This window comes from Saccostrea echinata, unplaced genomic scaffold (genome assembly GCF_033153115.1).
Source record: "Saccostrea echinata isolate AGI-Se365-2 ecotype Australia unplaced genomic scaffold, CSIRO_AGI_Sech_v1 ptg000054l, whole genome shotgun sequence".
NCBI lineage: Eukaryota > Metazoa > Mollusca > Bivalvia > Ostreida > Ostreidae > Saccostrea > Saccostrea echinata.
Genome location: NW_026889803.1, coordinates 40,092,501 through 40,107,500, shown reverse-complemented (window position 1 = coordinate 40,107,500; position 15,000 = coordinate 40,092,501). Strand labels below are relative to the sequence as shown.

At 34.3% G+C, this 15,000-nt stretch overlaps 1 protein-coding gene across 1 annotated transcript in view; it reads right to left on the bottom strand.

Annotated features, from left to right (window-relative positions):
• Nucleotides 1-7,316: 7,316 nt before the first annotated feature.
• Nucleotides 7,317-15,000, bottom strand: part of LOC133172529 (tetratricopeptide repeat protein 38-like) — an 11,582-nt gene continuing 3,898 nt past the window's right edge. The window contains exons 5-14 of the mRNA XM_061307437.1: nt 14,120-14,293; nt 13,237-13,312; nt 12,927-13,046; nt 12,766-12,825; nt 11,306-11,344; nt 11,102-11,183; nt 10,564-10,729; nt 9,565-9,724; nt 7,665-7,738; nt 7,317-7,525 (exon numbers count right to left, since the gene is read on the bottom strand). Coding sequence (XP_061163421.1) covers nt 7,435-7,525; nt 7,665-7,738; nt 9,565-9,724; nt 10,564-10,729; nt 11,102-11,183; nt 11,306-11,344; nt 12,766-12,825; nt 12,927-13,046; nt 13,237-13,312; nt 14,120-14,293 — 1,042 coding nt within the window. The 3' untranslated portion in view covers nt 7,317-7,434. The remainder of the gene's footprint in view (nt 7,526-7,664; nt 7,739-9,564; nt 9,725-10,563; nt 10,730-11,101; nt 11,184-11,305; nt 11,345-12,765; nt 12,826-12,926; nt 13,047-13,236; nt 13,313-14,119; nt 14,294-15,000) is intronic.

Below are 15,000 nucleotides of genomic sequence, written 5' to 3'. Positions count from 1 at the left end.
TACAAAAGAATACAAACCACAATTTGACGGATCAGTTAAAGGTAAACCAAAAATATATATCACAATTTGACGAATCAGATAAAGGCAAACCAAATATATAAACCACAATTTGACGAATCAGTTTAGGGAAAACCAAGAATACAAACCACAATTTGACGAATCAGATAAAGGCAAACCAAAAATATAAACCACAATTTGACGAATAAGATAAAGGCAAACCAGGAATACAAACCTCAATCTAACGAATCAGATAAAGGCAAACCAGGAATACAAACCTCAATCTAACGAATCAGATAAAGGCAAACCAGGAATACAAACCTCAATCTAACGAATCAGATAAATTTAAGGCAAACCAGGAATACAAACCTCAATTTAACGAATTAGATAAAGGCAAACCAGGAATACAAACCTCAATTTAACGAATTAGATGAAAGGCAAATCAAGAATATAAACCACAAATTATCCAATCAGAGTACGATTTTTGTCTGACTCCTTTGCCTTCCATTTTGTAAACACTGATGCTCTCGTTATGTTTTTTTTGTTTTGTTTTGGTTTTTTTTTTTTTTTTTTTTTTTTTTTTTTTTTTTTTTTTTGTTATTGTTGTTTTTTTCCGTTTTTTCTTTGTTTGTTTGTTTGTTTGTTTGTTTGTTTTTTTTTTTTTTTTTTTTTTTTTTTACTAAAAGCAAGTTTGAATGGGGAAAATAAAATCTTTAAAAGAAAAGAAAATAAAGTTATTAAAAGTAAGTATGTTATTTAAGTATAATTATTTTAAAAGTGATTTTAGTGATTACTCATAAAATAAGGTGAGGAAGGGGGTTCTTACAATGTATAAACTCATTTGTTTTGTGGCAAATTATTTGGAGATAAAAGTATTAAAATATGTATTTTTATCTTTAATTGACTTTCTCCTAGTTTGATATCATAATCATTTTTGAGTGGGAGAGGGATGTAGGTGATAAATTTTGAACTCTTTGTATACATGTTCCCTGAATTTAAGATAAATATTTGCATGTCCCCCAGTTTTAATTTCTGGTTAGTCTCAGCATGATCAAGCTTGACCATCTGTATTAAGTACACAGGATCTAAAGCACTGTTTATGATACTGTATATAGCACACTAAGATACATCTACTATGCCTAATGATCAGATAATCCGTAAGATTCCACTGTGTTATACCATGCACAGTGTGATGTGAGGCATGTGTTTCAGGTATAAGTGCACACTACCTGACAGTTCGTTTTCCCTTAAGAATCTGTTCAATCTAATTGCCAATATCACTAAGAAATAAAAACTTTACACTGTATCAGCAATTCAAAAATATTTTGCGGGAGATTTATTGTGTGAATTATTGTTCAATGGTTTTGTATGTATTAATGCCCCCCCCCCCATTTATTTGTGGGTATTATTGTTGGATAATAATCTCAGACGAGTTTAACATATGCATGAAGAGAATTTTCCTATTTTTATTTTTTATGATTAAAATAGGCTTCTAAAACAAATATGAATAAACTTTGATTCTTATAATCATGTGTTTTCAGGAAATCAAACTCTTCATGAAAAATCCCAAAAAGTTTGCTTTCCCGCCATATGTTCAATGCCTTGCAAGTCAAAAATCTGCTCCCCATCTCGTTTTCTGTTTTTTTTTTTCAAATAATAAAAATATCGAATTGAAAAGTCTAAGATAAAATAACTACATTTTGTGTTAGCCTTTTTTCCGGGTATAGAAAAGGTACTATGGGGAAAAAATTACTAATCGGTAGAAAACTATAATTTTGGCTTTGAATATAATTATATCAAACATTACAAACCTGAAATTTTCAAATAGGAACTCATTTTTTTCTGTTGATTAATTATTGCCAAAATCCAATATTTTGAACCCGAAACTTTATAATTTTGCAATCTCTTTGCTTTTAGCACTGTCATATAAGGTTGACTACAACACAAGTTGAATACAGTTCAAATATCAATACTATGTTATGTTTTTTTAAAAAAATACTTTACCTATTTATTTATTAGGTTGAATAAAATAATCAAGATATCAATGCGTATATTTATCTGTTTTGTTTGCAATATTCTCCTATCTCTATCCATCAATTATTAATTATATTACTGGACAAATCTAAACAATTTTTTTTTCCTACACCCGAATTTTAAACAAATTCCTCATTCCTACGAAATCATGCAACCGATATATAGGCTTGTGGACAAGCACCCCCCCCCCCCCCCCATTATACTAGCAACCCCGGGTCTGTTGTTGTTTTCTCCACAGTTTATGTATATTTATCAGACTTAATTATCATGTTAACCATAGGAAAAAAATCTGGACCCCCCTTCCATACAAAAAATCCCCAACAATATATAAGAAGAAAGAAAGGTATGTGCATCAGTCCAGTTTGTTTACACTGTCTTCTTAGAAGTTTTTTTTTTAAAGTTTAAAACACGTCTTAAGAGAGAGGGCGTACAAGGTAAGGACAATCCCCCGCTCCAAGACAATATACGTATTTCTCAATTTTAAAAAAGCCCGGAAAAGTTTTTTTTTTTGAAATTCATTCTTTCATTTTGACGTGCTTCACGTTGTCTTTGTATAATTTTTTTTTACACATGCTATCAAATTGGTTTTGCATCTCATACCTAAATACTAATATTCCTGTCTATTTTGATTTTTGTCTTGAAGTTTCATTCGATTATATAAAATACATTTTAAGATATTAAAATAAATACAACTTCAGGTTTTGTCTTTCGCCGCACGGCAAGAATGTTATCGAAGTTATTATGATGTTACTTTTCGGCACCTGACGAACGATTGGTGTAACCCCCCCCCCCCCCCCCACTTCCTTCTGAGAATTTTTTAGACACGATAACCTAGTAAATATACATGAATTAAATACCGTATAGGGACAATCTCTTAAAATTAGCAATAACGGGGAAAAAAATATCAAATAACGAAGTATTCGTATTTTAGGCTAGGAATTCGTGTATTTTTGCTTAGTTATTGTGTCTAAAAAATTCTCTGAATGGGGGGGGGGGGGGGGTGTTGTTACAATGCACACCAACCATTTGTCAGGTACCTGTGATTTTCAGTTCATCCCCATCTTTTTAACCTCTCACGTGCTTTTTTTAACACTATTGCCATTTTGTGATACACCGTCGTATTTTTGGGTTGTTGTAATAAAATTATTTGAACTTTGTCCAAATATTATTTCTAAATTCATTCCTTTATGCGTAAATATTACGTTTCATTAGATTCAAAATGAGTGTCGAAGAGAAACATCAAAACGGCGTCGGTACATTCTTGCCGTGTGGCGATAGACCAGACCCAACGTTGTGTTTATTTTAATATCTTATAAAGTATTGTATATATCTCAATGAAATTTTAGGATAAAAGTCAAAATAAATAGAGGTATTAGTATATAGTTTTATTGTAAACTTTCGATTATTAAAGATTTTATAGCAGATGTGAGATTACTTTTGGATCCACCCTTGTATCTGCCCCATCACTCCTCCTCTCTGCTCCAGTTATACCAAAGGCCCTTAGTGTTCTCCACATGGCCTGTCCCACAAACCCGCTACACCCCAATTCTAAGTAACTACGAAAAACCAGACATTCCATCCACTTAGCTGGATTTTAGAACTTTAGTTTCCCAAAAAAGTTTGAAAAACAAACTATCGACATTTTTGTATGTATTCTTCACAGAAATTTACCTTTTTTAAATTTAAGTATATAATACAACTTTTTCCTCCAAATAAAATTATTCATATCAAAACATGCATGTAGCATCATTTTTCTTTAACATGCGAGAAAGAAGATCGAGGCAGTCAGAAAAATAATTGGCAAGCAAAAGGAAAAAATGTCCATTTCACAAAACCTATTTCACATATACATGTACAGGGGAAGAGAGGAAGTTCCCACTTTCATTTTAAGCAAAGTTTTGGGTACACTGACGTACATGTAGGAGATGGGAAGATTCGATCATTCTGCAACCCAAAAGGGGGGTAACCGACCTCTGATTGACAATATCAATAACAAAATTAACAGCAAAGACCATTTATTCTTAGGGAGAAAAATTGGGGCCTCCCATGCTCGGTAATACGTGACTGCACATCCCACTTAATTTCTTTAATATTTCTTTTTTCATTAAATTTCTTAAAAACTTAATAAAATATACCAATATGATTTTAATTTCACTTTTCGCCAATTGGTTCATATCTTCCTAAACCCGTTAAATGTATATCATTAATTTCATTAGATAAGAGTTTACATAACATTTAGAAATGGATTGAAATGACGTATAGGTAGTATAGTATATTGACCTACCGATGGTACTTGAGAAAAACAACCTACGCGAGAGAGGGTGTTAAAGAGAAGTGACCCGACAACTTTCAAACGTCTGCACGTATACATAAATGCGTAGGAAAATCTTATATATCATCAGGGAAAATACGTCTAAGCCTTCCGGCATCATTAATGCTATAAAAATAACACTTGATTTTTAACTTTGGTCCATTGTGGGTTATGGTGAATTCTGGAAATCCAAAAATTGCTTGCGAATAATAGAAACCTAGCTAGATTTTAATGATGAAGACATACAACTTATCGCATATCAACAATAACATATAATACAGAATAATAACAAAATAATTTTTGAGGCATAATATGGTGGGATTCATTTTTGTACGAATACGATGTCAATCTATTGTTTAACCCTGAATCCGTCCGTAACTGAACTTGTATATTCACATCAGAGCAGGGTTATTACTAGTGAGCAGTGGCTCACAGACTTCTTGTTTTGGGTGTGTGTGGGGGAGGGGGGGGGGCTTTCTCTAACTTTTTCGCACAATTTTTTTTAAAATGCTCAAAATTGCCAGTGTTCGACTCCAACGGGGGGGGGGGGGGGAGCTTCCAATTGAAAATTTACATGATAGTAATACCACATCAAAAGCAATTCTCAGGAAAAGGGGTGCGTCTCCCCTGCCCCCCCCCCCTCCCGTAAAAAATAATCAGTCTTAAAACAGCCGTATGGAAAATTGTCCATTCAATAGCAGAGCTTTTTTTTGTCAAACAGATGACGCGAAAGCACTAGAGTAACGTATTTAACAAAATTAAATATATATGTACGAACATTATGCAAGAAATTATTCAAGACTGGAAAAATACCAAATGAAGAGAAACTTTCAAAGTGGGTTCTTCCACCAATGAATGTACCATGATTTTTCAGATCAATGATACCCCCCCCCTCCACCCCCCCCCCCACCCACCCTGTTTCCTAGGGGCCTGTGAACGATTAATTTCAAGGGAAAGACGGTTATGCAAGCATTTGTGATGTATTAAGGGGCAATTACGGAACTGAAAACGAGACCAACCATTATGAATCATTATTTATTTTAACATTTAATTGATGAATCAAAATGTTTGGAAACAAGTTCTTACAACTTTTAATACTGATTTATCTCCATAAATATTAAAAAAATGTCATGCAAAATAACTCATAGAAATGTAAAATTTTACAAATAATAGATATAAAAATTCTTTTTCTAAAATAACAGCAATTCAAAGTTACAGGTTTCATCGGTAAATTTATGGACAACAGCAAAAAATAGTGGTATTAATTAGTAATAACGAGTTTGTATTCATCAAGCATAGACAGTCTTTTTAATAGAAATATGGAAATAAGAAATAGTAATCAAACTCAAGAGTCCATTGAAACATTACAAATCGGGAACAGAGGAAACACGAACCTCTAAAAGCATCAGGGATGAGATCAGGTGCCATGGGGGAGCAAGCATCCCCTTTCTACCAGTCACACCCGCCTTGTGCTCCTTGTCATGACAGTGCAAATGGAAAAACACGTAGATAATTCAGTATGTAAATAATAACCGAAGAATTAGTATGAAAAACGTCAGTCAGCATTTGACTAGATAGATGATATATTGTATTTGTTGACAAGGAAATTGTAATTTAAGTTTTTAATAGGGAATAAATTGACTGAGATGGCTTCTTTCACTTCTGGTTTTAAAAAATTCCACGGTTTCAAAGCATCTGATACAAAAGATTTTTTGAATAATTCTCGTCTACATCCTTGAACAATAACTGGTCTCTATTACGGGAATTTTAGTTCAACACATTTTCATGCTTGTATGGGACAAAATCAAATATTCAGGAACATCCCCTACACATATGTAAATTTTGAACAGAGTAAAATGTCATTTTTGCAATATGGAGCCTGGAATTTAAAGTTTCTCGAGTTTCATGTAAAGTGTATCTATAGATACTAAAATAGGAAGTCATGTGATAATCACTTTTTGAGCTTTTCAGCATCCTATATAAAGCAGCCATCGAAAACAACATCTATTAGGTATATTCAAGCACACGTCTGTTGTCTAATAAATGTAGTGTACAATTTTGAAAAGATTATTTCTACTTAGTTTACTTTCTAATTTATTTAAGCCCTAGTTTTTAAAGCAATATTTACAATATACCATCAGTATATTCAGACAAGCTAAGATTTTGTGACAATGATAACCCAAGTGACGATGGGATGTAACGCATGCCATTCTGTTGACTTTAAAAAAATAAGTTAGGTATAACAGCAATATTTTTAACATTGAAAGAAAAACCTTTGTTTTAGATGGGTTCACCGTTGAAATTATGTAGCCACTTATTCAGCCATACTTCCAAGATATGTAAATCATGATTGAAGTTGTATTCAGTATCTAAAAATACATTGTATGAAGATTGTTGAAGCGAACTGTCATCAGCAAACAATCTACATATTGATAACATAATCATAGCAACATCATTTAGATACATCAAAAATAAAAGTGGCTACAAAATAGAACCATGGGTAAACCTGTAAATATAGTTTTAATGATAAGAAATCCTTATACATTATTTGTGTGACCTATGACTTAGATAACTCGAAATTATTGCTTGAAAAAATAAACAATTGTACACATGTTTAAAAATACTAGTAATTCGCTCATTGAATCATTGATGATAGGGGAGGACCGAGTATGTTGGTATGTAGCCGTAATTCGCTGGAATCTTTGTTTTGTGATTTCCCAACCATTAGCTACATGTACCTGTTAGGTATATCTGTGAATTAATACCTCATATTTTTGCCAAGATTTCCGTGGAGCATAACGCAGTAAGAGTAGAATCTCTGTAGTTTGGTTACTTGGTGTTTGGTTGTTTTCTTACTGAGTCACAAAGGATCTCCTTAAAAGTCATTTGATATAGACATTAAAATGTGTTTTCCGCATGTCTATTGCACTGTGAAATACAATGCCATGAATTTACACGAAATAAAAATTGAATACTCAACAACATTTCTGTTTATTAATTCTTAATTAACACGTTTTATAAAATGTCCTTGAATAATCCTTTTTACATAACAAAGTGTGTAAAAGGTTTTTGCCTAGTTCGATGTGAATACCCTATGAACCATGCTCTGCAACGAACTTGGCTATCATTCTATCTGTCCAGCTGTCACTTGTCTTAGCCAGTTTTCGTTCACTCAGCAGCATCCTATAAGAAAACCTAATGTGATTTAGTCTGTCTGAATATCAAGTTCAAGTTCTCCCTGATAAGATCTGCAAAGCTCATACAATTGCCTAAATTTTTTGTCAACACACAAGAGTCAACATAAAGTTCATCGTTTACTTACCTTCCCAGTCGACGGTTCTTAGTGTTTGAGGACCTTAAGGCAGCATTTATCAAGATCTGGTTAAAGACATCCCGCTACAGTTTCAGAGAGAGAAAGAAAAAAGAAATTTTCATTTAAAGTTGAATACATTTTCAAAGTAAAATTTATCTTGATACAAATTTAAAAAAATCAAGCCTCATTAATGAAGGTTATCATTAATGAACGTAAAACATGAGGATAATGAACAATGATCATTCTCATAAATTCAGTAAACAAAACGAATCGTTAACGGGGCAAAACACGGACCCATGGAACAGCCGAGATGGGATCTGACCCCGGGGCCATAAAACTTAGACGAGCTCACTTTTGATCTCAATCTCACTTTTCCACTATTAATTCCTCTGGTAAAAGTGAGACTGAGATCAAAAGTGAGCTCGTCTAAGTTTTATGCCCCCGGAGCCAGGTGCCTGCACGAATGAGAAGACTCTGATAATCGTTTTCAGTGAGTGACACAAAGCCTCAAATTGAATGTGCAAAAAAGTTGCTAGGATCACATTATCACAGACCTTGTATTCCAAATCTGTAAAATGTAGATCACTTTTACCTGTTGCAGCAAGTATGAAAATGCGTTTCCCCAAAATGTTTCATATAGATAAATACTGGTAGAGTTTATGATTCCTAAGTTAAAGCTGAACACGACTCGTAAATAGGCATACGCCATTTCGATATTATATCTACGATACATCAACACCAGGGTATACTCTTCGCATTCGTTACACCTGACTGTTTTATTGTCACGGGTATCGGCGTGGAATGGCGACCCGTGTTCGAGCTGGTTATCTTGCAATACCTTTGTTTACATTTTATTGTAGTTACGTGTATCTGTGTTTGTTTGTATAATGCACTAACCTGTACAACTATAATTGTAAGTTTCTTTTGTATCTACTTTCCTGCATTAGACGAGGTATTACAGTTATTTTTGAGTGCTGTGTAGCATACGTCCGCCTACACCGGTGTCGACTGATCATACTGAACAGTGTCCAAGTCAGGCCCTTTATATAGGGGTCCTCAGATATAGCGAGAATCCGAACAAAAATGGCGGACACATTGCTTTTACGAATCATGTTCAGCTTTAAGACACATTGCCCGATGCACGCCTCTGTGGTTCAGGTAGGGCCTAAAAATAATTGGAAACTGGATCTCCTAAAAATAGGTGGCCACTCGTCCGGAAAATGAATGTTTTATAGAGAATCCGAAGCAAGTACATGTATGGTTACCGTAGTAAGTAACTGAGTTGCATTATTCAAGCACTTTGGTCAAGGTAATGCTTTCAGAATTTGGGAACGGTCAGTGGTCTGGTAAATATAGGTAAGATGCAGCATTCAAAGCAATGGTAGTACTGTGCATCTATGACTGCATCACTCATGCGTATTTGATATCACCGGAGATTATATACGTGTAGTTACTCAAAAAATCGGACACCTTCTCCGGGAATATAGCATAAGAGTACACGACTTAGTTAGGTGAGCTAAAAAAGAAATCAAAAAGCTAATTCCTAAACTTTTATGCTTCTATTTCCTTTACAGTAACCGTCACAGTAGCTCATTCGGTAGAGCGCTCGTTCCGGGGATCCATGATCGGAAGATCCAGACCCCCGTGGAATTTTTCAGAGTTATTAAATTTCTACGTAAAAGTAACGAAAAAATGACTTTAGACACACACACTCCTCATTCATTTCCACTTGGAATTTTAGCGGTGAGAATTCCTACAATGGATGCTAGATGTTACACATGTAAGTGGCGACAAATCAAGCCTCTAGCATTACCTGTGCATTGCTGGGGTACATTACCTGTGCTTGGCTGGTGTACATTACCTGTGCTTGGCTGGGGTACATTACCTGTGCTTGGCTGGACTACATTACCTGTGCATGGCTTCCCCCGATTCGTATGACGTTGTAGCGTAGTGGGTAGAGTAAATCAGTAGCTTTGTCATGCTCCCCATTCTCAAAGGCCAGTATCCCTTCACAAAGAGGAATGCCAACCTCTTTTACTACAGTTTTATTGTCCCACATTTCACTATCTCTATAATAAAAATTTTAACATTATGTTCTGTACATGTATGCAGCAATGACGAGGGATACACTGTCATTACATGCATAACATCATTTTGATTTAAAATTGTGTCAAACTGATATCATTATTTTATTCGATGCAATAATCTGATATCATAATTATTTAATATTGTAAGTAATACCTGTTGTTGTAGTTTTATAGAATGTAATATCCCAATACTGTGATTTAATGCAATAACCCGATATAATTGTGATTTACTGTAATGTAATAACCCATTTATTATGATTTAGTTTAATGTAATGCAATTACTACAATACATCTTACCAAGTCAAGGGTTTCTGATCCATCCCGCTCCACATTAACTCCCCAAGTCAAGGGTTTCTGATCCACCCCGATCCACATTAACCCTTGATCGAATAGACTAAGTTTGATGGGGTTTACTGTCGCGCTATCTAGTGAGATTACACATTTTCAACTCCACTGACCTCTGCTATTGGCCAACCAGAGTAAGCGAATTAAACAGAAAATTCGAGACAATATTGGAAGTCGGTAATTAATTCAATATAACTCAACTAAAAAGCTGAGACAAAACTTTAACTGGGCCATTTACTGAAAATGACGTCATCGTTGGAACTTAAGCTGGCGTGTTTTTCTGTTTATGATTTAGTTTCAGGTTAAATAAAACAATGTTTCTGATTGGTCATGCAAACTTGCATGAGGCCAATCAGAGAGCGCATTTCTAACCCCGTCAAACCTAGTCTATTCGTTCAAGGGTTTATGTGGAGCGGAGTGGATTAGAAACCCTGGACTTGGGAAGATGGCTACAATAAATCTGAGCAATTACCTACTTTACATATTCTTTCAAAGACTGAAGCTGTTTTTCTTTTATGCTTTTGTCCTCATCACAACAGCTTTTCAGAAACAGATGTGCTTCAGTGAACATCTGACCGTGTCCAAACATATACACACCACTTGTCTCATCTAACACAGACGAACGGTTGCCCACCTCAACTCCTAGATATTTAAACCAAAAAAATGAGTGGAGATAAAAACAAAGATAATTATTCAACTGTGTAATTGTTTTAATGAAGTAATATTAAAATCAAAATAGAAAGTGGAATCTTTACTGTTTTTGTCACAATGATCAATCAAGGACCTATAAACTATACTTAGTATACAGGTCCCTGGATCAATGCAAGACAAATTTAATGTTTCAGTTCCATCAAGTTGTTCAGTTTCTAAAGCGGTTTTACTCCATAATAAACCACTCGTTATATTTAATTACTGATAGGTTTGTAAGACTAACAATTGAAAAACAAATTGTTAGGATTGCTTTTATATCAAATCAGTTATAATGGACATTGAATGATTAAGTCGGTTGATTACCTTCCAGTTTTAGCCTGTACAGCAAATGCGCGGCATCGGTTAAATTGAAATCACTTTTAGATCTTTGTGTTCGGACTCCAACCTACCAAATATTTATACTTAAACGTTGACGTAGTGAAGTTTTTCCAACAAGGTTCAAATATTCTCATATCTTTTTTCTCTTACATATTTTATTTACAAATTAATGCTTCCTCATATTCTCACCTGTGAATCAAATATTTCTAATGCCGACCTGAAATCTCCCTATATAAAATGACAAAAAAATAATATACATGTACATGTGTAAACATTTATGATCAACTTCTCTTACTTCTACCTAGATCGTGTTTATAGGTATTTTTTTTTTTAACTCACCTGAACCGAAGGCTCAAGTGAACTATTCCGCCGTCCGTCTGTAGTCTGTATACTTTTCACATTTTCCACTTCTTCTCAAGAACATTGGGGCAATTTCAACCAAACTTGCCATAATGTATTCTTGGGTAAAGGGGATTCAAGTTTGTTCAAATGAAGGGCTACGCCCTCTTTCATGGGGAGATAATTAAGAATTAGTAAAAATTTAAATCTTCCACTGGACCTTAAGTGAAAGCTTTATTGCATAGTGTAGACTCAAACTAGTTCAAATCATGACCCCCAGGGGTAGGGTGGTGCCACAATAGCCGATAAAAGTTTTCCACTGGAATATACAGGAAAAATCTTTAACAATCTTCTTCTCAAGAACAAAGAAGTTATGATTAATCATATTTATATGGAAGTATTCTCAGGTAGCGTAAATTCAAATTTGATCAATTCATGCAGATTTTTTAAAATATATGTACATATATGAGCCCTGTGGTTAGAGTTTAGTTTAAATCAGAGATCTAAATTTTACATGCATGTGTAGAGGGAAAAAATCTTCTCCAAAACATCGTTTTAATATTTGAGCATCGCAATGCTTTGTTGATTTAACTTAAAATAAATCGTAACTCCCTTAGGTCTAAATTTTGATTCAAAACATGGAGTAAAAATATTTATGAATTAAGGTAAGCCATCCCTAATAGTCTTGGATTCAATGACATTAAATACACAGCAGATATGTAGGGATAGCATACTTAGGATATTCAATATAATTCTCATTTATTACTATCAGTGTGTAAGAGTGGAGTGTGTCCTAATTTATGACCTTGACCTTTCATTGAGGAGTTACCTCCCTCTGTTTTTAATCAATAAAAATCAATTTAATCTTAAAAAATCTTTCTGGTTAAAAAATGCATTTAATTTATTGAATGATATTCTTATTACCGTGTTTGAATTTTTTTATTTTTAAAAAAATTGCTTGTCTTCATACATGTATGCTTCACTTCAATCTTCGTTGATTTATTACTGTTTAGGTAAATACATTTTGAAATTCTCTCTCTGTCAATCCTTTTGTACTCTAAAATGCTTTAAATTATTATCATTTTATCATACATGTGTATGTGATTGACATTTAAGGATAAAGAATTAGGTCCTATTCGTGATGGAAAACCTTAGAGGAAATTTTTGAAAAAAAAATTATGTTTGGCTAAAGTGACTCAGATGAGCATTGTGGCCCACGGGCCTCTTAATTGAAATAGTATGGGATAAATATTGTAGTTTTAAGATATTTTAACACTTTTGATAATAATACAAGTTAGAATGATAACTACCTTTTCAGCATGAAAGATTCCTACATGCCAGTAATTGTGACAGGCAAGAAATTCGCATCGCTGTAATATACAAGTACAAATTAAGTTCTGAACTTATTAAAAGAAAATTCAAATTATGTTAGTTATCGACAATTACATGCCCATGTAAACATGATACATACGTTCCAGTCGCTCTCGGTTGACAGCATAAAATTAATTCCTTTGTCATGCATTCCCTGCATCAAATACACATGTGATAAAGTGTGAGATGCATAGGTCTCGTGGCGTTCTAATTCCAGGCTCTGAAATCGTATAGTTAAACTGAACAATAAGTAACAGATCTTCCATTAATTGCGTCTTTTTCATCTTTAGTATATTATTATCATTATATCCGGTCAAACCCCCTGCGTTTACGTTTTCCTTTTTCTCCTTAATTAAAATTTTAAAATTCACCGTTCCATAAACGTGTATTTTGTTTCAGTAAATTTTTACCTTCTTTGCAACTTTTTCTGCAAGGTCATAGTAATTATTTTCTTCCAAACAGAATGCTTGCCAACCCAGAACCGTACTGTTTAAACAAAAAGGAAAGGGCAATTATAAATGCTGCTTTAAAAACAAGAGACCCATGGGCTACAATGCTCACCCGACAGACCTTGGCTCTGTTGAATCTTGAATTCACATGATCCACATGACTTAATGTTAACTTAAGTTTGTATATCTTTTTAGTTCCTCCTGTTAATTTCAACTTTCTATGTATTCTCCTGTACATTTTTAATGCCTATTTTAACTCGCCCAGGGAGTAATGATTTCAACAAATATGAATCTGTTCTAAATTTAGTTGTTTGCGTATTGGTATGAGTAATCATGGTCGAAGAGGATTTTAAATATTTTCCTATATATTTCATCTAATATTTAATCCCTAATTGAGGCCCCAACTATTCCCAGGACCATTATCTGCAATACCTGAAGATGACTTATCTAAGTCATGACCCAGTGGTTCTTGAAAAGGATATTTTCCTATACTTTGGTGTAAAACTTTGAATCCTCTGTTCTGTTGTTTCTTATTTCTTATAGTAATTATCTTCCCCTTTAAGGGGGATGTGATTCTTCATTTGAACAAAATTGAATTTTCTGCTTTGTGAGAAGTTTGGTTGAAACTGGTCCACTGGTTCTGGAGAAGAAGTCGAAAAGTTACAATACAACAAAGGGACAGACGGTGGATTTATGTTGATCAGAAAATCATTTTCCAGCCAGATGAGCTATAATCTGAATAAAATATACAGTACACAGTCATGTATTTCCAACGGACTTTTTGTACACTAAGTATCTTAAGTCTTTGCAAAAGTTTTATGCTAAGACAAAAAACATTACTAACCTGTATCCAGGCGTTTCGACAGAAAAGTGAGGTAAAATTCTTGTCATAATATCTTTGTTTTCTTGTTGTAGCCCCAAATTGATCATTCCCAGAAAACACTGTCGGACTGCCATCATGTCCGTAGGATAATCTATCAAGATGTCCTCCCAAGCTTGAATAGCTTCATATCGCTTTCTGTTTTAAATGAAGTTAGCACAATGTCTAATAATTACGCTTGAATCTAGTTCAATATCAGAAATGAGGAAAATAAAGTTAACAAGCATTCTGAGAGTATTACATAGGCGATACCAGAGTCCCCACTGGTAAGTGTAATGTGGTTGCTCTAAAAGAAATTAAAATGGCCCTAATTCTGTCACAATGGAAACGGAACGAAATGAAAACTTGATCTGTAACTCGTCAAGGTACACTCACATACCAAAAATCAGCTCAATATCTGCAAGCGTTTATAGCAACAAGAGGCCCATGGGCCACATCGCTCACCTGAGTAACTTTAGTCATGCTGTTCTTTACCAGATCCCCCCCCCCCTTGTAATACCTATTGTGGCCCCGCCCTACCCCGGGGGGGGGGGTCCTGTTTGAACAATTTAGAATCTACACTACCCAAGGATGCTTCCACATAAGTTTCAGTGTTTTCTGGCCAAGTGATTCTTGAGAAGAAGATTTTTTAAGATTTTTCCTATATATTTCAATGTAAAACTTGGATTCCCTATTGTGGCCCCGCCCTACCCCTGGGGGTCATGATTTGAACAATTTAGAATCTACACTACCCAAGGATGCTTCCACATAAGTTTCAGCTTTTCTGGCCTAGTGGTTCTTGAGAAGAAGATTTTTAAAGATTTTTCCTATATATTTCAATGTAAAACTTGGATTCCCTATTGTGG